Source organism: Scyliorhinus torazame, chromosome 22, assembly GCF_047496885.1.
Source record: "Scyliorhinus torazame isolate Kashiwa2021f chromosome 22, sScyTor2.1, whole genome shotgun sequence".
In the NCBI taxonomy this organism is placed as follows: Eukaryota; Metazoa; Chordata; class Chondrichthyes; order Carcharhiniformes; family Scyliorhinidae; genus Scyliorhinus; species Scyliorhinus torazame.
In genome coordinates, this window is record NC_092728.1 from 67,407,424 (window position 1) to 67,432,028 (window position 24,605).

Below are 24,605 nucleotides of genomic sequence, written 5' to 3' on the forward strand. Positions count from 1 at the left end.
GCGTAAATGGAACAGGGAGAGGAAAAAAAAACCAAAGAGCGAGCAAGTACAGCCTGTTAATAAACTTCAAAATAAAACAACATATTAATGTGACAGGTGTAGCAGTTTTGCAATGAGCAATTCAGTACTATTGACCAGGTGCCTATGACCAGAACAAAAGCTGCTTCAAATTTTTTTTTTCCAGTCCCAAATCCTCTCGCTCAGTCGGGTCAATTACCCAGTCTTATTTAAAATGGTATGGCTGTCTGATGAAGACCATGGGCAATTCAATGTACCTGAGATCAGCAGACATTGCACTGAGTGATAAAGCACTGACAGAACCTGATGGTAACAGTCACTCTAGGCCAAAACCGGCCTCGTTTCTGATGCGGGGTTTCATTTTAAGATGACAACTGATTGAGATCTAAATTCTCAAAGGATTAGTGCAGCATTTACAATGATGTAAGTACTGTAAGATTATACCTCTGTTTGGGTTGCAATATCCATCAGCATGATCTGGATTGCTTTTCAATTAAAATGCATTTCAATCTTTAGAGGTGGAATACACTGCACTTAACGCTGGCAGGGAGGGTCCAAGTGGTGAAAATGAATATTCTGCCGAGGTTCTTGTTTATCTTTCAAGCTCTCCCGATCTTTATACCAAAGGCTGTTTTTCGGAAAGTGGACACGGATCATTTCTGTCTTTGTATGTGCAGGGAAGGTGCCGAGGATGGGGAGGACCCTGCTACAGAGGCAGAGGCAGCAGGAGGGGTTGGCATTGCCGAACTTGCTTCATTATTATTGGGCGATGAGTGTGCACAATGTGGGAAGGAGAAGAGGTAGAGTGGGTTAGGATGGAGGAGGAATCTTGTAAGGGGTCCAGTTTGAGGGCTATGGTGACGGCAGCATTGCCAATGGCTCCGAGTAGGTATTCAGGGAGACCGGTGGTGCAGTCCACAGTGAAGATATGGGGCGAGATTCTCCGACGCCCCACCGGTTCGGAGAATCGCCGGGGGCCGGTGTGAATCGCGCCCCCGCCGTGTCCTGAATTCCCCGCCACCGGAGATTCGGCGGGGGCGGGAATCGCGCCGCGCCGGTCGGCGGAAATCCCCCAGCGATTCTCTGGTCCGCGATGGGCTGAAGTCCCTCCGCTGTCAACCCACGCCAGCCGGCGTGGATTGAACCACCTTTCGAACGGCAGGACAAGGCAGCGCGGGCGGGCTCCGGGGTCCTGGGGGGTGGCATGGGGCGATCTGGCCCCAGGGGGTGCCCCCACGGTGGCCTGATCCGCGATCGGGGCCCACCGATCCGCGGGCGGGCCTGTGCCGTGGGGGCACTCTTTTCCTTCCGCCTTAGCCATGGTCTCCACTTGGGCGGAGGCGGAAGAGACCCCCTCCACTGCGCATGCGCGGGGATGCCGTGAGCGGCCGCTGATGCTCCCGCGCATGCGCCGCACGGCAAAGTCATTTCCGCGCCAGCTGGCGGGGCACCAAAGGCCTTTCCCGCCAGCTGGCGGGGCGGGAAACAGTCTGGCGTGGGCCTAGCCCCTCAAGGTGAGGGCTCGGCCCCCCAAGATGCGGAGAATTCCGCACCTTTGGGGCGGTGCGATGCCGGACTGATTCGCGCCGTTTTTTGCGCCGGTCGGCGGACATCGTGCCGATTGCGGAGAATCCCGCCCATGGAATCAGCTGAGGAGGCATTTTAGGGTGGAAGGGATGTCAGTGCCAATGCCGCTGTGCGAGAATCATGAGTTTGAGCCGGTGCGGGGGTGGGGGGTGGATAGTGTATACAGGAGATGCAGGGAAGTGGGGCTGATCAAGCTGAGGGATCTGTAGTTGGAGGAAGGGTTTGCCAGTCTGGAGGAGCTAAGGGAGAGGGTAGAGCTGCCGAGGGGAGTGAGTTCAGGTATCTGCAGGTTAGGGACTTTGCGCAAAAGATCTGGAGGGGGTTCCCTAGGTTGCCGGGATACACCCTGCTGGAGCGACTACTGCTTCCGGATGTGGAAGGGGAGGGAAGAATTGGGGATATTTACAAGTGGCTGGGGGAGCAGGGAGGCGAGCGGGTGGTGAAGATCAAGGAGAAATGAGAGCGGAGTTGGGAGGGGAGATCAATTGGGGAGTGAGGCACTGCGAAGGGGAAACGGGACCGCCTCTTGTGCAAGGATGAGCCTGATACAGTTCAAGGTGGTGCACAGGGTGCATATGACTCGGGCGAGAATGAGTGGGTTCTTTCGGGGGGTAGGAGATGAGTGTGAGAGGTGTGGGCGGGGACCAGCGAATCACGCGCACATGTTTTGGGGTTGCGAAAAATTGGGAAGATTCTGGATGGGAGTGTTCGCGGTCTTAGCCAGGACAGTGGAGGAGGAGGTGGATCCGGACCTTTTGGCGGCGATATCTGGGGTTTCAGAGAAGCCGGAGCTCTGGAGAGGAGGAAGGCCGATGTCTTGGCCTTCACCTCTCTGATTGCACGGCGGTGAATTTTGCTGGAGTGGCGTTTGGCATCGTCACCGGGGGTAGAGGCTTGGTTAGGTGCCCTGTACGACTTCCTACGATTAGAGAAGATAAAGTATGAGTTAAGGGGCTCTTCAGGGGGGTTGAGGAAAGGTGGGGGATGTTTGTGAACGTGTTAGAGGGGCTGTTCGTCGGGAGGGAGGGGGGGGGGTGAAAAAGAGGAAAAATATGTATAGACTGTATAGTTGATTGTTGGGAAGTATGTTTTCTGGGGTGTTTATTCGCTGTAACCTGTTTTGATACAAGTTTGTAATAAAATACATTTGAAAAAAATGCATTTCAAATCACAACAAAAGCTATCATAATTCATTAATTGGGTCACACGTTCGGTCCTTAAGTGCATTTTCTTTGTTCGTTTTTCCTTTACCTTTGGATAGGCCCTGCCCCGGAAACCACAGCTGCTCGAGTAGACAGCCTCAGGGGTGTTTACCTCGTTTAAAATATAAACCATCAGTATCAGAAGAACAGAACTGAACCAAAATCCCAATTCAAGTAATGGTTAGACAGGTGCTGGTAAGGCACAACAAACTAAATCCTGGGACTCACTGCTTTGGGTACACAACATAGATTCATGTCCGCTATTCTTTGCACGCATTGAATACCTAATTTCAGCTGAGCTGTTTTGTGGTTGGTCAAAAGAAAAAGACAATCAACAACAAAGTGCACTTGCATTCACATAGCAACGTGAATGTTGGGAAACACCCCACAGTACCCGACAGGTGCTTTATGAGGCACAAGATGACATAAACCTAAAGAAGGAGACATTAGACGGTGGACCGAAAGTTTGAAAGAGTTGTTGGTTTTAAGAAACTTTTTCATTTAAGGCTTTGCTGGCGAGCCCAGCATTTGTTGCTTCTTAAAGGTGAGAGAAGGGCCAGGGAAATTTTGGGAAAGAATACCAAATCTGGAGGTGCAGCCAACTGATAGTGGGGTGAAGGAAGTGGGGGGTGCACAAGGCAAGATTCTCTGAGGGTTCAAGGGCTGAACAGGGTTAGATAGGCAGAGTGAAGCAAGGCCATGGAAAGATTTAAACACGTGGGTGAGAGTTTTTAAACTGAGGCATTGCTAGGCCAGGAGTCAATGTAGATTAGTGAGCACAGGGCTGATGGGTGAAACTAACTCAGTGTGTGTTAAGATACAGACAGAATTGCAGAGAGTAGTACCCCATTCTACTCCAATGCAATTTCAGCATTGTCACTCTCGGGGCTTACAAAGGGACCCTCTGATGCAAAATCCAAGTGTGAATCTTGAGCCAAATGTAGTTTAGAGAGTCATGGAGGAACGTTTTATCTCAAAATTCAGTACATTTCATGTGGATTATGAGAACTAAAATAAAAGTGGTGGGAGGAGATCTCATGCTTGTTCTCTCAGTCACCAATAGTGTATGAGACAGTGGAACTCCAAAGGCCAACAAAGACCCAGGACGCGATCTTCCCAAAAGAGAACAAAGTTCCCTAGTGAGCGCATTTAGCCGTGTGTTTCCTGGCACTTGCAGTGCCGAGAAGCACGTGACTATTCAATGCTACTCATGTTGAATAAGGGGCCTAAATGGGAAATGCGTGGCCGAGCCACACATAGCCCCGTTTTTTACAACGGAGAGCTCTCTCGCTGGAACTGCCCGTTGTAGCGAGATTTATAAATGGCTCCGAGGTACACAAACAAAATCCCAACCTCCCCCCGCTGCCTGACACAACAGGGGAGGGTTCCCTGCCCCCTTCCCACCCCCACAGTGGACAACCCTGGCCCAATCGCGCATGGACAAAAATTGTCATCTTTTCACCTTGGCAGTGCACAGCGTGGCCAATGGGGTTTCTCACTGTGTCTATTCCACACTGTCTGGAACATGCGGGTGTGGATGCGCTGCTGGCAAAGTGGAGGATCCTGCTGATGGAGAATGCCGCAGCAGATTTGCTCCTACATGATCTATTCTGCCCATGTAATGCTTCAGACACCCAGCACACTAAAAGCCCCTTAGGAGTGGAGGCAACTGCTGAGTTCTATGGGAAAGTGTCTCCATGAAACACTCCTGCACAACTCCTCATCCAGGCCCATTCCCACCTCCTCGCAAATGACGGACAGGTTCTCCATTATAGCAAAAAATGCAAGCCAAAGTGAAAGTGAAGAAAAAAGGACATTGGGCCAACCCTGCAGTTCCATTGCAGTGGTGGTGGTCTACATTGCATTGAATTTTATGAATGGTATGATTTTTCCAGGTCAACTCAAAAAAGTACACTGACCGGCGAAGTTGAGAAATGGAATTTCTGGTGAGTAACCCTTGAAGGGTTGCTGCTGATACTTACAGGGGTCTGCACTGAATTCCTTTTGCCATTTGGTGCACCCTTCCAACAAAAGCCAAAGGAACCAAAGTTGCCCACCAGAGGTCATCACCCTTCTGTTCAAAGGAGGATAGCAATGGTTAACCTCTTTGAAGAAATGGAACACAATCCAACAGTCTTTGAAGGTGGTAGGGCAGGTTGATAAAGTGGTTAAAAAAACATACGTATGGACTGCTTGTTTTTTTTTAATGGAAGTATTGAAGCAAGAAAGTCATGCTAAATCATTCCAAATTGCTGATTGGGCCCCGCCTGCTGTATTATGAATAATTCTAGGTGTCCCATTTTAGGAAGAATGTTAAGGGTATGAAATGAAAAAAATGAAAACTGAAATGAAAATCGCATATTGTCACAAGTAGGCTTCAAATGAAGTTACTGTGAAAAGCCCCTAGTCGCCACATTCCGGTACCTGTTCGGGGAGGCTGTTACAGGAATCGAACCGTGCTGCTGGCCTGCTTTCAAAGCCAGCGATTTAGCCCTGTGCTAAACAGCCTCTGAGAGCAGATATGAGAGGTTTATCGGGGCAATTCCATGGAAGAGGGTCTTCAGTTATGTTGAGAAGTTGGAGAGTATGGGATTGTTCCCCTTCGAGCATAAAAATGGCCATCTTCTGCACCGCAAGTTTGATGATGATCTAATGTTCAAAGTAAATAAATGAAACCTTCCAAATCCATGAGGAATGGGAGTAAAAAATAAAAAAGATTTCTCAGGATTTGTGAAGATTGCCTACTACGAGGGGATGGCCATTGGAATCATGACAGAAAGTTTTCATCATCAATTTGGTGCAGCTTTGTGCGACAGGGAAATTAGTCAGACAGAGTTTCAGTGCGTGCAGATGCATGTCCATGTTGCTGCGGGGCACATCTTATTGCTGGCAAACAAAAATGTTTCTAATGTCACAGCTAAATCTTACAACATAGCAGCACCAAGAAAGCAATTAATATTAACTACTTGCCTGCTGACTTCCTAAGGTGGCATGTGAGCCATACTTCTCTATGTTCGTGCAAATTTCTTTCTGTTGTCTTGTATTTGCTTACAGGAAAATGCAGCATCTATAGTTAGGAACACTGACAGATGAGTGTAAGTCCTCCAGTCTTGCGCTCATTGGCCCAGGATAAGGAGCCAGGCATCCATATTCCAGAACTATAGAAAGCACGCAGGAGGGTGAGTCACCCCAAGTTTCAAACTATTAGTATACCTTGCTCTTCTTCCTTTATCTGATCGTTTGCCCTTATTAAGGGACTGAGAAGAGTTTCCCCAATTATGACTGGGGGACGGGGGCCGAGGGGAAGATTAACTTCCTGGAGACGGGCACCCAGTGACAGGCCAAAGTGCCTACCCTCCAGGCAGAATGACAGGGCCAATCTGTGAAGCCAAAGGTCACCCTGTAGTGGGATATTCAAACCACCTGCACCAACCCCCATGCCGCCTGCCACCAAACCATCGGCCCTCACCCCCCACCAAAGTGGAGGCCTGGCTGCTTTCTTCTGCTTTTAAATTCAACCGTACAACTTTGAAAAGAAGTTGGTGTGAGGGCATTTTTATATTGAAGCAGCCTCTCCACTGCAGCCTGCTACTCCTCTCGGGCTGGAAGCTCTCGGATTGCCCTCCAGCTGTGGGATCTGCTTGCTGACTGACCTGTCTGCATGCCAACTGAGTGAGCTGCTTGATGGAAATTACAGCATGATGATTGGTTCACCCCTGACCCTGGGGTGGTTCGAGACCTGGATAATGTACAGGCTCCTATTTCCCAAGCCACAAAGTGAAAATCGTAACATCGAAGCTGCCTTCTGCTGAAGCTTTTGGGTCCATGAAGAGAAAGGATCACCCTCTCTGAACATTTACACCTCTCCCTCCTGCTTTAATATAGCACTTAAAACCTTTCCCTTTGACCAAGCTTTTGTCCTACTACCTCTGTGCGTATCAGCGTTAAATATTCATAGAATGCCTGTAGTGCAAAGAAGGCCATTCAGACCACTGAGTCCGCACTGACCCTCTGAAAGAGCACACTACTTAAGCCCCCCGCCCCCCCCCACCCCATATCCCCTATCCCGCAACCCAGTAATTCCACCCAACCTCTTTGGGCACTAAGGGCAATTTTGCATGGGCAATCCACGTAATCTGCACATCTTTGGACTGTGAGAGGAAACCGGAGCACCCGGAGGAAACCCACGCAGACACGGGGAGAAAGTGCAAACTCCACACAGCCAGTGACAAAAGCTGTGAATTGAACCTGGGACCCTGGAGCTGTGAAACAATTGTGCTAACCACTGTGCTACCGTGCTGCCCCAGTCACTCGAGGTTGGAATTGAACCTGGATCCCTGGTGCTGAGAGGCAGCAGTGTGAAGCACTCTGCCTTGGAATGTTTTAATCATACTTTAAAGATGCTGTCTAAAAACATGTTGGTTTTGTGACATTTGACTGAATTGATTAAATTGTAGAGCACCATGAGGAATGTGCTCACTCAACAGCTGTCTTTCAATCAACACATACCTTTACTCATAGGTTCTGGAGACCTTTGACCCCAATGTACAAAAGCCACCATCACCTGGATTCAAGTAGCTGAGGAATCGGATTCAGGCCACTGTCATGATGTTCATTTTAAGATGGTTCAGTTGCTGAGGCCCAGTACAAGTGACTATTGACCTCTCATTACTCAGGCCCTGATGAATATTCAGACATTTGCATTCAATAGATTTAACGCAAGATATTTCATTCTTCTTGATGAATATACTTTTATCCAAAGCACTGACACACTTCAATCTTTAACACTCAAAAATATTTAAGGGTTTTGTGATGGGCCGGTTTAGCTCAGTGGCCAGACAGCTGGTTTGTGATGCAGAACAAGGCCAGCAGCGCGGGTTCAATTCCCGTACCGGCTTACCCGAACAACACCGGAATGTGGCAACTAGGGGCTTTTCACAGTAACTTCATACTTGTGACAATATCGTTCTCTTAACTGCCTTTTATGAGGTCCTTTCCTATGCTAACAGTGCACAATAAATTCCCTCATAACATGTCTTGATAAATATTGGGCGGGATTTTCCGACCCCCCGCCAGGTCGTAGAATCCCCGGGGGCGGCGTGAATCCCACCCCGCCCCTCCGATGTCAGCTACTGTATTCTCCGGTGCAATTTACGGGAGGGGGCAGGGTTCCCGCCACGCCGGTCGGGGGCTGTTGGCAGCGGCCCCCCCCGGCAATTTTCCGGGCTCCGATGGCCGATCGGCCGTCCATTTTTGGCCAGTCCTGCCGGCGTGAATCACTCAACTCACGCACCGGCGGGACCTGGCAAGTGAGTATGCGTAGGTGGTCCTCAGGGGGGCACGGGGGGATCCAACCCCAGGGGGGCCCCCCACAGTGGCCTGGCCCGTGATCGGGGCCCACCGATCTGCGGGCGGGCTTGTTCAGTGGGGGCACTTCTTTCTTCCGCGCCGGCCCCTGTAGGGCTCCACCATGGCCGGTGCGGAGAAGAGAACTTCTTCAATTAAAAATTGCCCTTGGCGCATGCGCCAAAATACGCATGTACGGAATCACGCCGGCCGATCCGCGCATGCGCGAGATCACGCCGGCCCCTCGGCGCATGTGCAAACTCCCACCATCCCTTCGGTGCTGGCTGGCGTGGCGCCAACCCCTCCGGCATTCACCTAGCCCGCGAAAATGCGGAGAATTCCGCGCTTTCGGGGGCTGTTGTCGATGGAGTGGTTGGCGCTGGTTTTCCCGGCGGCATGGGGACTTGGTCCCCAGAAGGGAGAATCCCGGCCATTATTTTGGTCTTGAGCATTTCTCACAGAACTATATAAAACACCAGTTAGGTCACAGTTGGAGTACTGCACAAAGTGCCAATAATCACAGGAAGGGTGTGATCGCATTAGAGGAGACGTATAAGGATGTTCCCAGGACTAGAGGATTTTGGTTGTCAATAAAAATTGGACAGGCTGGGGTGGTTTTCATCAGAATGTAGGTGGATGAGGGAAGATTTAATTGAGGCACATACAAGTATGCGGGATCTAGATAGTATGTTAGGAAGGACCTATTTCCGTTAGTAGAAAGATCAATAACCAGGGCAGGTAGATTGAAAGCAACTTCCAGCAGAATTAATAGACAGTTGTGGAGACACCTTTTCACCCAGACGGTAATTGCCTAAAGGGCTGGTCGAGGCAGAAGCCCGAAGTAAATTCAAAAAGTACTCGGATATGCATTTGAAACTCCGTGACCCCAATGGCTACAGACCAAGTGTTGGAAAGTGGGATTTGATTGGATGGCTCTTTCTCAGCCAGCACAGGCCCAACAAGCCAAACGTACCATAAATTTATTTGAATCTATGATTGTCCTACAAAGCTTTGCTCCTGAGTTTTGACCAGCAGTGCCTCAGACGCACTCTACCATTCGTGTGAAATTATTCAAACTGCTCTGTTTTTCCTCAGTTGCACAGGACTTGCTAATGCATTCATCTGGAGATCTGCGGGTCTGAATCTTTGGTTACCAAGCTCAAAGACTGAAGGGGTTTGACATTTCATTTTAATAAGAATTGATCCACCACAGCAATTTTGTACCTGTTATACGTAGCTATTACATAACTGGTAGCTGTTACATAACTGTTACACAGCTGTTTCATTACCGTCAATTCAGAACTCCAAACTGAGTTTCTCAGTGAAATTAAAATAATAATAATCTTTATTAGTGTCACAAGTAGGCTTACATTAACACTGTAATGAAGTTACTGTGAAAATCCCCTAGACGTCACACTCCGGCGCCTGTTCGGATACACAGAGGGAGAATTCAGAATGGCCAATTCACCTAACAAGCACTTCTTTCGGGACTTGTGGGAAGAAACCGGAGCACCCGGAGGAAACCCACGCAGACAAGGGGAGAACATGCAGACTCTGCACAGGCAGTGGCCCAAGCTGGGAATCCAACCTGGGTCCCTGGCGCTGTGAAGCTGTTGGTTAAATTAACATAATCTTATCAAGATTTCCCACCATGCAAATTTATTTTAAATATTGAGGAAAATGGCCTTTCAAGAAGCCTTCTACAATTTGTTTCCATAAGCAAAAGAGACTAAAAGATTATTGACATTCTGCATAACCTATTGACAGGGAGAGCTGGGATGCGAACAGAATTGCAAACAGCCTAGTGCTGTATCCCTCTTTAAAATTGGCCCCCGACATCTTCACTCCAGTCGAGTATAATGATAACAACTTAAGCACCTGATAAATCTATCAGCGTGTGAAGTAGTTCCACATATTTACCATTTGGTGGCAATGTGAGGCCAGAAAATGGATATCTTGTGCGGGAGCTAATCGACAGAAAGGCTGAGCTGTCCATTATTTTGAAATATTATGGAAAGGTCTTTTTAATCCTCTTATAAACTTTCTACATCCAATCATTTATCTAACCCTATATTTCATGAGTGAAGTGGAAGAATAAACATTGAGACCTTTTCAGTTAAACTGCAGGTTTGAAATGTAAATCATCAGCCTACTGCCCCTGACAGTAGACTGAGTGACCTGCCTCAGCATTGATTCTCGGTCTTGCTCAGTATTCTGATTTCAGCTGAATGTTGGTAGGAACACAATTGGCCTCAACAACACGGAATGAGGAGAACAAAAAGGTGGCTCAGGTGATACCCCTCTTTCCTCTGACGTGGGAAGATTGTGGGTTCAAGTCCCAGGCCAGGATGTAAGCACAAGTTCAAAGCTGATATCTCAGTGCATCACTAAAGGAGTATTGCGCTGTTAAAGTTGTTGGCAGGGAACCTTCGGTTTCAAAACTAAGTGCTCCCACCAGAGGAAAATCAGGGACCGTGTCTCACTGGGGCTGGGAGCGTCACTAAGGTGGTATTCACATACATTTGTTCTGCTAAATTATGCACAGCGGTGAGGACACAGACCTCGCTGCACTTGCCGGTCTTGGGCTGCCATTTTGAATGTGCGCTCTGATCCCAGCTGTCATAGGCCCCCCCCCCCCCCCACAATGCAAATATTGACTCCCTCCCACTGACAAGAGGAGTATTCCTAACACCTCATCAAGGAGGGTCATCATCCTCCATCACAGGACTAACAGATCCCCCCCCAAACAATGCATGCATCAGGGTGACCCAACCCCCCCTCCCCCTTCCTGGCTCCCCCTTCAGCCACACCTCCTCAGCCAGACCCCCCCTTCAGGTGCCACCCCATGACATTGCCAATGATACAATGCCCCTTGGCACCATGGCACTGACACCCTGGGAGTGACACCCTATATTAGCACATTGGACCACAAGGGGAGGCAAGGAGGTTAGCCTATTGCTCATGTCTCCCTCTGCCACTGCCAAGGCTCCTGGGGGTTCGCGGGTTCAGGAGGGGGGTAAAGGGTTGCCCCTGGGACTTTCCCCCAGAATGCGGCCCCGTGTTTGGACTGTCCATTCCAGCCCTGGGCAACCTGATGAACATTTTTGGTATAGTGATCTCAGACAGCCCTCCATTCAAATCATCATCCTTGTCTGACCTGTTTAAAATTTGAAGTGGTCTTCTTACTCTGAAATACTCAGCCTGACAGCTGATGAGCAGATCAGACAGTTCATTGAAGATGCGAGCCAGGAAGATATTTCCTTTCCTCACATCTGCTCCCTAAGTCCAATGCTTTTAAAACTGTTGCTCTTTGAAGTGTCAGAGCCTTCCTTGAAAGCCCACAACACTTGAAAAGCTTTGAAGTCCCCTGAGATCCATTGCCACGTTGAGAATTCATTCAATTTAACAGTGTAATACATTTAACTAGCCTTTGATTGACAGTTTAATGGTTTAAACACAGCAAGTAGTAGGTTTGTTTATTTATCTTTCCCTTCCCTGCATGGCATTAAGGGGTAAGTAGTAGCATGGATAGAGGATTGGTTAATTAATAGAAAGCAAAGAGTGGGGATTAATGGGTGTTTCTCTGGTTGGCAATCAGTAGCTAGTGGTGTCCCTCAGGGATCAGTGTTGGGCCCACAACTGTTCACAATTTACATAGATGATTTGGAGTTGGGGACCAAGGGCAATGTGTCCAAGTTTGCAAATGACACTAAGATAAGTGGTAAAGCAAAAAGTGCAGAGGATACTGGAAGTCTGCAGAGGGATTTGGATAGGCTAAGTGAATGGGCTTGGGTCTGGCAGATGGAATACAATGTTGACAAATGTGAGGTTATCCATTTTGGTAGGAATAACAGCAAAAGGGATTATTATTTAAATGATAAAATATTAAAACATGCTGCTGAGCAGGGAGACCTGGGTGCGCTAGTGCATGAGTCGCAGAAAGTTGGTTTACAGGTGCAACAGGTGATTAAGAAGGCAAATGGAATTTTGTCCTTCATTGCTAGAGGGTGGAGTTTAAGACTAGGGAGGTTATGCTGCAATTGTATAAGGTGTTAGTGAGGTCACACCTGGAGTATTGTGTTCAGTTTTGGTCTCCTTACTTGAGAAAGGACGTACTGGCACTGGAGGGTGTGCAGAGGAGATTCACTACGTTAATCCCAGAGCTGAAGGGGTTGGATTACGAGGAGGGGTTGAGTAGACTGGGACTGTACTCGTTGGAATTTAGAAGGATGCGGGGGGATCTTATAGAAACATATAAAATTATGAAGGGAATAGATAGGATAGATGCGGGCAGGTTGTTTCCACTAGCGGGTGAAAGCAGAACTAGGGGGCATAAAGGGATTAAGGGTTATGGTGTTCAGGCCGGAAAGTGGAGCTGAGTCCACAAAAGATCAGCCATGCTCTCATTGAATGGTGGAGCAGGCTCGAGGGGCCAGATGGCCTACTCCTGCTCGTAGTTCTTATGTTCACGCTTGAATGAAACTGAAGAACCCTTCATTATACCTGACAGCAATGTGTATAAACATCCTTGTCCTGATTGACAGCTACTGGCTACTCCAATAATGCGAAGTGCTTTCAGCGGTTAGGAAAGAGGAAGTGAAAGTATTTAGCATTTTTGAAATGGCCAGCATCTGTCAATCAGAACAACAATGTTTAAACATTGCAGTTAGGGTCAATGGATCCTTTGGGGTCCAGCTCGCCAGGACAGTGTTGTCAATACTTGCACCAAAGCCCGCCCACTGAAGTTCCTGCTGGGGGGAGGGGGCGGGGAGGGGTTTGGTGCATTTGAGGGTGGTGGGGGGGTGGAGATTCAGAAGAATGCATATGAGCTGTTTGCATATTACCACCAGCGCAGGGTAGGAAGTCTACCATGACCGGTGGGGCATGAACGGAGACTGTGGAAGGGTCTGCCGCCTGGCGCGGAACCAGTTTTTGGGCCTACGTGGGATTATCTGCCTGATCGGGATTCCCAATCTTAGCGGGAGAAGAGAATCGCGCCTGTTGTCTTTTGAGGTCTTGTAGCGTATTGGGTAGCGTCACTGCCTCTGAGCCAAAAGCTCTGGAGTCGGGTCCAATACCAGAACTTGATGACCAAGGAAGATGAACTCATAATGTGGCCAAATAGGTTGGGTGTCAACCTACAAATCCTTCCAATGCAGGCCAATGGCCGGTAGTAAGACCGGGAGATATTACTGGTCAACCATGTGATGGCTAGAAAGATGAAGTCTCTATCATTACTATCCACAGCTACAGACTGCAACATGCTTTTAAAAGTGTATGTTGCCACAGCAACTTGGACTCACTGAGTGAACCATAACACACCACTGCCCTCTCCCTTCTACCATTGTCTTTTTTTAAAAAAGCACGGCCACCAGCAATCAGACTTGATATTAATTGCTGTGCAGGGATTCCTGTTGATGCATGCAACTCGACATGGAGTGAGGTGAGGATAAAAGTTTCCTCATGGAATGGTCTGCTGTCACTAACCCCCCAAACTTGCATAGAAAGAGTGACTGACGTACTGGATGTGTGTCGGTCACTGTGACACTGTGTCCCTCATGTAAGTCGGAGACTTCAGGCAAGGAGGCAAGGAAACAGACTGATAATCAATTTTTGTCTGAAGTAGTAAATCCTGAGGCTTTTAACTGTAGTCTTTTTCTATAATGCAAGAATGCTGGTAAGCTCAGTTGTCTGGGTGGCTAGTTTATGGTTTAAAACAGTACCAACAGCGTGGCTTTCATTCCTGTTCTTGCTGTGGCAGGCTTGGAGCCTGCCCCTGATTAAGTGGAAGGCAATGGCAAGTCACCACTGATAGAAACAGCTCAGGATGAAGCATTAGAAGATAGCAGGCCAAGGACCTGCCTTTAGACAGAGCACAATTCACTCACTCCACAATAGAGCCAGAATTTTGGCATTTAAAAAGCATTAATTTTGACCAAGGTACAATAACAACTGCATTAAAATAGGACAATGGGGGTAAGAGTGGAACTGGCAAAAAGTTGTGCACCTAGGAGATTTACCTCAAACAAGATTTTACACAGCAAGCATTACTGTTTTCATAATTATTTCTTAATACTTTTGTTTTTTGTGAAGTTTATTTTATGCTGGCAGCAGTTATTGTGTGAAATTGGGATGAGAGAAGTATCTAGAGGGACTTTTCTCCAAAAGTTGGATGTGAACGCAATAAGATAAGCAGCGATCTTAACAAGTCAGAGCCTTGTTTTCCCAAACTGCAGAATTCTTGCTGTTACAGACTCATCGTTACCCTCGGAACTTGACATTGCACCTTGATTTTGTGATGGCATGAAATCCAACTCTCCTGTTTTTCCCTAATCAATGTTGACTCGGAGACACTGGGGTTTTTGCGGATTTCCGCTGAAGGAATGTGTGCCCTCCTGCTTTGTTTCAGATTACTGCCAAACAAGTACATTCAGTGGTGAACACTTCAACTGCATAAGGCATGTTTTACTACAAAGGAACCCCCACAGATGTAAACCCAGCTTCAGAATAGCACGGGAATAAAATGTTAACAAGCTCCTTTCTAAAATGGCAGAACCAAGTTGGTTTGCAGTTGTGTGGGGACCGCTGCTTTTAGATGTACTAAACCTGACTTCAACTCTTTAAAAGGTGGGCTGGGACCAATGAAAGATGGGCACTTAACATGATAACTGATGCTAGTGCAAGTAATGTGTTTATCCTCAAAGATCAGTCCAACTCCAGATTGTATTTGCACATCGTCCCTTGGACTAATGCACAGGTAATGCGTCAGAACGGAACTCCTGTCAGCATGTCCATCCATCATCCAATAAGATTTTTTTTGCTGCCTGTATGCTCATGTTTTTTTATTTTTGTCTGTTCCAGGGTGGAACGATGGTGCAATGTCATTCAAAGTGCAGAGGGTAGGGAGTCAGAGTTTGCCGTGCAGCCAGAGTTTCCCCGAGTTATTCTGCCAGGTTTGATGTACGGCCAAATCTGCTTTCCATAGATGTGGTAGTAGTGGCAGTCGGTCAGCAAAGTTGGCTGGATCGTGATGCGGAGAGACGCCACCAGCGCGGGTTCATTTCCCGCACCGGCTGAGGTTACCCATGACTTCTCAACCTTGCCACTCACCTGAGATGTGGTGACCCTCAGGTTAAATCGCCACCATCTCTCTCAAAGGGGAAAGTAGCCTATGGTCCTCGGGGACTATGGTGACTTTAATTTCAGTAGCGGTGTAAATGAAAAATGTCGCTAACAACCTTGCAATTTTCATGTGATTTGTTCAATTCTGCACTACCATGTTAGTTGGAACCCACGCTTCCCTAATTAAAGTGGCAAATAAAGATTTTTTGTGGGGCTTTAGACAAGAGGCTATATCCCAGTGTGAGCAAGACTGGGAGAACCATCTACAACTTATTAAATAACAGCAAAATTTAGCATTTTTTTCAAATGTGTAAACTTGCAGCACGACTGGATGGTAATTGACCAGGAGGCTTGGCCAACCTCTCCTCTAATCCAAAGAAAATACAGGCAATTATTCAATCTTCTCACTAGCATGGCTACAATAAGCTGACAGCACAAACTATAGGACCCTCTTGGACGGTATGGACAGCCATTCACAGATCCAGCAATAAAGCCCTTGATCATTATTTGAATCCAATTTCTCAAAGAACAATTCGTAAAATAACATAATTTAGAATTCTACAATCAAAGGTGCAGTGGAAGGGAATACATTGAATATGTGACCAACTGAACAGGCATGGAGTTGATATGGTTACACTTACCATGTCTCCTGGTAAACCTGGTCCACCCGGTAATCCTGCAACTCCAGGAAGACCCTGAAAACATTTGTTGGCATACGTTATCAAAGATTCACATTACAGTTTGAAATATTTAATGAAGTTTAATGAGATTTAATGAACACCAATTTTAAATTTTCTTTTCACTGACAGCGTACAAGGGAGCGTACTCTGCTGCCTGGGAGTAATCTGACCAAAGAGGCTAAGAGCCAAGGGATACACCAGCAGAATCTTCAGCTTGTGAGCCAATCAGAGAACAGTGGATGAGGTACGGTGAACTTATACGTTGTCACTGAAGCCTTGAGGAAATTGGAGTTTGAGGCTGCAATCAAAGCAGGTTGCATCTAGCATTCTCCTCACTCCTAATATTCATTTTTCTCCCACACTGATCAGCTCTCCAGCTTTAGGTACTTTGCCTGTCGCTGTTACCACCCCTTCTGGAGCAGGGGTGCATTTTATTAGGGTAGGCGATTGGAACAAGTTTATTCTGGCAGTCAGAAAATGCGCATTCGCTTTCCTCCAAAAATGTCAAATCGTTACCTGCCTGTCGCTTCCTATTAAACCCTTGATTCCAATCTGAGTTGTTGGTGCCATCTCTAATCTGGGCCAAACTGTGTGATCGGTACCAAATGGTGCCATGAATTGGGCTATTCCCAGCAATCCTACAAAAGCTGAGGTCTCAATCTCAACCAGACCATCCAGGGGAAATACACAAGAGTGCAGAAAAGTTTCTCCCGTGCAGAAATAATGGAATAAAACCATCTGAAGAATGAAAATCACATGCAACCAAACTCTTTCATTTTCATTCCTAGTGACTGATTAAAGAGTACAACCAAACAGAGAAAATAGGTGGTTTCCCTCAAGACAAACTGTTCAACATGGAGGAATAAAACAGTTTAATTCAAAACCAGAACTACAATTTGTTGGCAATTGGCATTATTATAAGGAGCCATAATGTAGAACGTTGGAATCAGTGCTCTGAAGCGTAGTGTAGATTAAAGATTGGTTGAAATGGTAAAATATTTCTATCCCCTTCCACAACCGACCATGCCCTCGTTTCTTGCAACAGCCGTGACCGAGATATGTTGTACATTATCTCCTTCGTTATCAACCTCTTCACAGAGTGAAAATGATTTTCCAAAAACAGAAATAGCAACACAAGGCATGCAATGGATTTAGAACAGCTCAAAGAAAACAAAGGTAACGGCAGTAAATGACGTAAGCATTAACTGTAAACAAAATATTGATTTATAGGGAGGTCTCTTCTGCTTTTGACACCACTATCTCCTTTATAATGATTTGAGCTGGCGGTACAAAGTTATGGTGCCTATTTGGTATTACTGCTTAGTCCATATGTATTCACAAGACGGCATTCAAATGCTGGCCCATTTTCTTTCCAATGTTAGAAAAGAGCTGGCTAACACATACAGCACAAAATTGAAGTCAAGATAGTCGGCACATGTTAACCAACCAGTAACTTCACTTTCTAGTCTATATATATATATATAATTACTCTTGATACCTGTTCCAATGAAGATCGTACTGATGTGGCGCATTTATTTTCAACAGGTCTGACAAGGTTAGAAAACTTTCTTCATCTAATTATTTCTGGGTGAAGGTTTTGTGTTCAATCAAGTGAGGGAATTGAGTGCTACCAGGTTAAGAACTAAACCACTTCACATTGATGCTACAATTGAAGTATAAACTTACCCTGAACTTTAAACTCTGGTGCAACTTTTTTCCTTTCTCATTTTCAGTAAATATCGTGACTTGTGCAGGCTAGGTTGCTCCTGTTTTGATGTGACCTCTGCATTATTTGCTGAATCTTAACTCTCAGGAATTGATGAGTTTGGGTTATGTCAGAGGGCAAAATGCAAAAAATCTGAAACAGGAATCTAATGTTGCTTGACCTCCCCCCCCCCCCCCCCCCCCCCCCCGTTTTTAATGGAGGCAGGATCAGGTTCAGGTGACCAATTTGTTTGTGGGAAGAGGGTCAGTTATTTAAATATTATAGTGTGACTACCATGGCCCCATTTTATTTTTAATTCATGTCAGCTTGGTTTTTCTAGCCTCGGAAAACTCAGTGACTAAAAGAAGGTGGGAAGAGCTGAATTTATAAGGTTAAGTGTTTTTACAGCACTGCTTGTGGGTCAGGTGGGTTTGCTCCAGGGCGAACAAGCGATACAGTAATCCACATTTCCTGCCCCACAATGTGTTCCTCCCCCTTGCTCTATAACAAACATTGAATTCCACTAGCCCCACCTCAGTCATGGAGACATCACTCACAGCACCCCTCTCCACCACGAGTTTCTCTCACCCCCTGAAGTCAATAACCTGTTATTGGCCTTGGCCTGAAGTCATCCCCTGAAGTCAATAACCTGTTATTGGCCTTGGCCTGGTGAAGCAGGTTGCCCAGAAGACAGTCCTCCTACCTGTCAATCAGGCTGCCTGTGGCCCGGAACCCAATACCAAAATAATTAAAGCAACCTCACAGTTTCCTGACCTCACAACAGCTGTCCCTACCCCCTCAAGAGGATCATAGAATCCCTAAAATGCAGAAAAAGGCCCTTTGACCCATCAATCTGCACTGACCCACCGAAAGAGCATCATACCTAGACAACCCCACTCTATCCGCTAACCCTATCTAAACTTTGGGATGCTAAGGAGCAATTTAGCATGGTCAATCCACATAACCGGTACATCTTTGGACTGTGGAAGGAAACCGGGGCACCCGGGGGAAATCCACACAGACACAGGGAGAACGTGCAAACTCCACACAGTCACCCACGGTTGGAATCGAATCCGGGTCTCAGGCGCTATGAGGCGACATGCTAACCACTCCTCCATGTTAAAGTCCAGGCCATTATCCCAGTAGGTTTCATGTCATTTTATTTTTAACTAATTCTTTTTTTTCTGTTGCTTCCATTTTTGTTTTGTACTTACAGGAAGACCTGGCTTTCCTGGTGATCCAACAGGCCCCACAATTCCACGCTGTGTCTAAAAATGACACAAAACAAATGCAGCATCAGCAAATCAATAGTAAAACACCACAAATTATACCAAGTGTAAAATGCTACTTTGCCAATAATTCTTACATCATCACCTGTTTTTAAAGATCAACATTGAACAGGGAGGTGTGGGTGGAATTGATACAGATTCTGTGCTCTCAATTAGTTCCATTCAAAGAGCATTATGGATTGACATTTTCCATACAAAATTCTTTACGATAGGTTATATCGATTTGTTTAAAGTCATTAATGACTTGTGCAGGGCGCTTTAGTAGCCCCTGGGCTGTGAATTGGCTGAATATGATAATGCTCCAATTTGCTATCGCAGGATGGACTAATGTCAGCCTGTGGTGCCAGTTCCCTGAACAATGTTGGTCGGGGTGAAAGGTGTCGCCATCATGTAAGCCAGATGTCTCCCCTCAGGCAATGTCAGAATAACTGGTGATGGGGGGGGGGGGTGGGGGGAGCAAATCGTCTCAGGCCAAACTAGCTGAGAGCTACACATTGACTTGTGTAATGACTTAGACCAGGCCTTTAAGATTGGCCAATTGGACTACGAGTTCCCTGATTAGTGGGCCAATTTGTATACAATAGGGAGTGTCAGATCCTCTGCACTCCCAGTGCAGACAGCAAGCTGAATGCATATGGCCGTACTGCTGTTTGTTTTGTTAATAAGAGGGATTCTGGTGAAGGGATTTCTGCCTCCGTGGACTTATTACACTCGAAAGACCAGAGAACAAGTTTACTGTCCTCTCTATGGATCGCAGAATTATATATGCCTTGAAATGACCTAAAGAAGGAAACAGAATATAAATTTTACAAAAACATTGAAAGGTGATGACATCAATAGAAACACTGTTTTGCTACCGACAAGGCTGTTTTTAGGTACAGGCCTGGTATCCTCTGCTGCTTAAAAGAAACATATTTACTTATAACAGATGCAATAAGACAGTGGTAGCCTTATATAGTATGAATGAGATTTTATACTTACAGGCCAGCCTGCTTGCAATATTTGATAGAATGCTGTTTGCTGTTAAATTATAGAAAAAAAAAATTACGCTTTAAATCTTCTTTGGCATTCTGTGTCTTAGACCAATATATGAGGAAAATTGTGTTTACTTTTTCAAAATCAGGACATATAGTGCAACACATCCTATAGGGCAGCGCAGTAGCACAAGTGGCTAGCACTGTGGCTTCAAAGCGCCAGGGTCCCAGGTTCGATTCCCCGCTGGGTCACTATCTGTGCGGAGTCTGCACATTCTCCCCGTGTCTGCGTGGTTTTCCTCCGGGTACTCCGGTTTCTTTCCACAGTTCAAAGACGTGCAGGTTAGGTGGATTGGCCATGATAAATTTCCCTTCGTGTCCAAAAAGGTTAGGAGGGGTTATTGGGTTACGGGGATAGGCTTGAAGTGAGGGCTTAAGTGGGTCAGTGCAGACTCGATGGACCAAATGGCCTCCTTCAGCACTGTATGTTCGATGTTCTATGTCACCTGAAAATGGGGGACTGAAGACAACTTAGGATGGTCCTTATTTTAAATCTCCTGTATGATAATCGTTACACAGCAAATCTTACAGACGGGTCTGACAGGGGACCTGAAGATTAAACCACTCATAATATCAAGAATATGGGTTTCCTAACCCTGCCCCAATCCCTGATAACATCAGACATAGAAGAATCATAGATCTGGATTCTTCCGCCCTGCCTGCCACTAAATTGCCAAGGGCGGGACGTGGACCATGTAAAGGTCCATTGACCTCAGGAATTTCCAGTCGCCGCGCTGAGAGAATCCCGCCCATAGAATCCCTACAGTGCTGAAGGAGTCCCTTCGCCCATTGAGTCTGCACTGACCCTCTGAAAGAGCACCCTACCTAGGTCCAATCAACCACCCTATCCCCGTAACCGCGCCTAACCTTTCTGGGCACTAAGGGGTAATTTAGCATGGCCAATCCACCTAACCTGCACATCTTGGGTCTGTTGGAGCACCTGGAGGAAACCCACACAGACATGGGGAGAAAGTACAAATTCCACAGTCACACAAGGCCGGAATCAAACCGGGTCACTGGCGGCGTGAGGCAGCAGTGCTAACCACTGTGCCACCATGCCACCACGTGGCGATACAAAACCATAATTTGTGTGCAACTGCTTCATATTTCTGTTTGCTTGCTTATTTTGTACTTAGAACACATTGCGATCGTTGATTCAAAGGAGATACGTTCAATTTTTAAGAAGTTTTAAAGATATGTCAAAGTTTAAAAGAGAAGTAAGAAAATTCCAGGAAAAACCACCTGCTGCAACTGGAAGATGTTTTAAACCATAAAAGGAAAATTGACAACAATCAATTTGAGCACATTCTTTCCCATTTACATTTAAAAAATAGAGTGTTGATTATAGATGCCAAAACATTTGGCAATTGTCAAAAAAAAACAAGCTATGTCAAAGGGAATGGAGTAAAAATAGGGAAGTCTTCCTGAAAGTACACAAGGCATTAGTTAGACCACACCTGAAATACTGTGAAAAGTTTTGGTCGCCTTATCTAAGGAAAGGCATGTTGGCATTGGAGGCAGTCCAGAGATTCACGAGGTTGATCCCGCATATGCAGGGATTTTCTTATATCATGACTGTTCCATTTCAGTTATCATAGAATCATAAGGGGCGGCATGTGGCGCAGTGGCTAGCACTGGGATTGCGGCGCTGAGGACCCTGGTTCGAATCCCGGCCCTGTGGAGTTTGCATATTCTCCCCATGTCTGCGTGGGTTTCACCCCCACAACCCAAAGATGTGCAGGTTAGGTGGATTGGCCATGCTAAATTGCCCCTTAATTGAAAAAAAATAGTAATTGGGTATTCTAAATTAATTTTTAAAAAATCATAGAATCATAGAATTTACAATGCAGAAGGAGGCCATTCAGCCCATCGCGTCTGCACCAGCCCTCGGAAAGAGCACTCTACCCAAGCCCACACCTCCACCCTGTGCCAGTAACCTCATCTCACCTGTTTTGGACACTAAAGGCAATTTAGCATGGTCAATCCACCTAACCTGCACATCTTTGGACTGTTGGAGGAAACCAGAGCACCCGGAGGAAACCCATGCAGACACAGGGAGAACATGCAGACTCCACACCGACAGTGACCCAAACGGGAATCGAACCTGGCACGCTGGCGCTGTGAAGCAACAGTGCTAACCATTGTGCTACCGTGCCACCCCATATGAGAAGAGGTTGAGGAGGTTGGGCCTGTGTTCACTGGAATTTAAAAGAATGAGGGGTGACCTGTTTGGGACGTATTACATTCTCAGGTGATGGATAGGGTAGATGTTGGTTTATGGTTGAGTATAAGATCAGAGGGCATGATCTCATAGTAAGGCATCGCCCATTTAAGATAGAGATGAGGATGAATTTCTTCTCTCAGAGGGCAGTAGATCTGTGGAATTCTTTACCACAGAGGGCTGTGGAGGCTGGGTCTATAGATCCAAACAATCCCTACAGTGCTGTCTGGCCTATCGAGTCTGCACCGACCCTCCAAAAGAGCACTCTACGTAGGCCCACTCCCTCGCGCATTGATCACGGACAGTCCACTTAGCCTGTATGGTCATATGTTCAGGATAGACAGATCTTTAATCATTAAGGGAATCAAGGCCTATGGGGATAAGGCGGGAAAGTAGAGTTGAGGATTATCACATCAGGTCAGCCATGATCTCATTGAATGGTGTTGGAGACTCGATACGTCGACTGGCCTATTTCTGCTCCTACATCTTATAATTGGTTCACGTTTTCAAACATCCCACCTAGTTCTTTTGGTGTGGGCTAAGATTTATTCCCTCCAGTTACCAACTCACCAACCAGTATAGTAGTTCATTCCGACTTATTCACAAATTGATGAAGTCTCAATTGGAAATGAAGGCAAAATCTATTATGCACAGCGTGAACAAGATGAATTTTAATACAAATCGTGGACTATCATGATGGCTAAACCATATTAAACTTCAAGCTGAGAAACAAGAATATAGAGGAAAATTAATAGACACTCATCTGCCAGACAAAGGTTTCTAGTAATCAAGGACAAAGCTCCGGTTGCTATGGGATCAGCAGGATGGACTGGTTACAGCTGCAGTCTTGAGATAAGCTATCTTAAACAGCAGCAATTAACATACATTAATAAAGTAACACTTCTAAATTCTGAACAATTGTGAGCAACAAGGGGTATGTGCACATCTTAGAGAATTAATCATTAAGATTTACAAGTGAGAATCATGATCATGGTGGGTAATCAAGCATTGGGCAGCACGGTAGCACAAGTGGTTAGCACAGTTGCTTCACAGCTCCAGGATCCCAGGTTCGATTCCCGGCTTGGGTCACTGTCTGTGCGGAGTCTGCACGCTCTCCCCGTGTTTGCGTGGGTTTCCTCTGCGTGCTCCGGTTTCCTCCCACAGTCCAAAGATGTGTTAGGTGGTTTGTCTATGCTTAGTGTCCAAAAAATGTTAGGTGGGGTTACGGGGATAGGGTGGAGGTGGGCTTAGGAAGGGTGCTCTTTCCAAGGGCCGGTGCAGGCCCGATGGGCCGAATTGCCTCCTTCTACACTGTAAATTCTATGATATCAAGCTTTTTTCACTGCAGCTGGCTAGAACAACCACATCCCAACCTAATAGAAAGAAAACATTCAAATATTCAATGGATATCGAGTGATCATTGGCAGGAGCACTGGGCAGTTGCAGGGAGATTTTCCATCTCTTGTTTGATACAAGGGTAGCACTGCTGGCTCACAGAACCAGGGACCCGATTCCGACCTTGGGTGACTGTCTGTGTGTAGTTTGCACAGTCTCTCAGTGTCTTTTGGGGTTTCTTCCGGTTTCTGCCCACAGACCAAATTGGTCATGCTAAATTGCCCCTGAGGGTGGATTTGCAGGAATAGAATGGGGGATTGGGCCTGGGTAATCTGGTTGTCCAAAGGATCAGTGCAGAGTCAATGGGCTGAATGGTCTCCTTCTGCACTGTAGGGATTCTATGAATCTAAGTGCGAATCATGTTATGGCCGGAAACTCTCGCGAGAGAGCGATAACGGATTTGCTCCGGGAAGATCTCAGAATGGGATCTTCCCTGCCCTCACTGGTGACGTAATCAGGTGCACGGCCAATGAGGTCACGAACCTGATTATCACTAATTTAAATATATTTAGATATTCAAAACCGGCTTAATGCTCTATCTTCCTGGTCATATGTTCTCATACACCGGCAAGATGCAACGCCAGCACAAATCACTACTGGTCTCCAACAATGGACACCAGACGTGATGACCATGCTGGTTGTCGGAGGCCAGTGTCGCCCTTGGGTGGTGAGGGACATGGCAGGCACCCTGTCAGTGCCAACCTGGCAGTGTCAACAGTTGGCACTGCCAGAGAGTGGGGCCTACAGGGGGGCCGGGCCTGTAGGCTACCCCATAGCCGGGGTTCACTCCATGCGGTGTCGGGGGTGCGGGCGATGGTGGTGGGGCCCAATACTGGTGAATCGGGGGGCCCGATGCTGGAAAATGGGTGTAGGTTGGCGGGTTTAAATTGGATTACAAATGGTGGGGCCCTTTAAAGATGGTGCCCCGATCTCTGTGGAACTCGGCTTGCCAGCATCTTTCGGCCACACTCCTCTTGATGCTGGCGCAAAACAGGCTCCCCTTCTT

The 24,605-nt window shown here is 46.7% G+C and overlaps 1 protein-coding gene across 4 annotated transcripts in view; it reads right to left on the reverse strand.

Annotated features, from left to right (window-relative positions):
- Positions 1–24,605, reverse strand: part of LOC140399099 (uncharacterized) — a 484,003-nt gene that overhangs the window by 194,387 nt on the left and 265,011 nt on the right. For all 4 annotated transcript variants that reach the window (XM_072488263.1, XM_072488261.1, XM_072488260.1 and 1 more), the window contains 3 exons: positions 19,931–19,969; positions 18,875–18,928; positions 15,917–15,970 (listed from right to left, as the gene is read on the reverse strand). In XM_072488263.1, the coding sequence (XP_072344364.1) occupies positions 15,917–15,970; positions 18,875–18,928; positions 19,931–19,969 (147 nt within the window). The remainder of the gene's footprint in view (positions 1–15,916; positions 15,971–18,874; positions 18,929–19,930; positions 19,970–24,605) is intronic.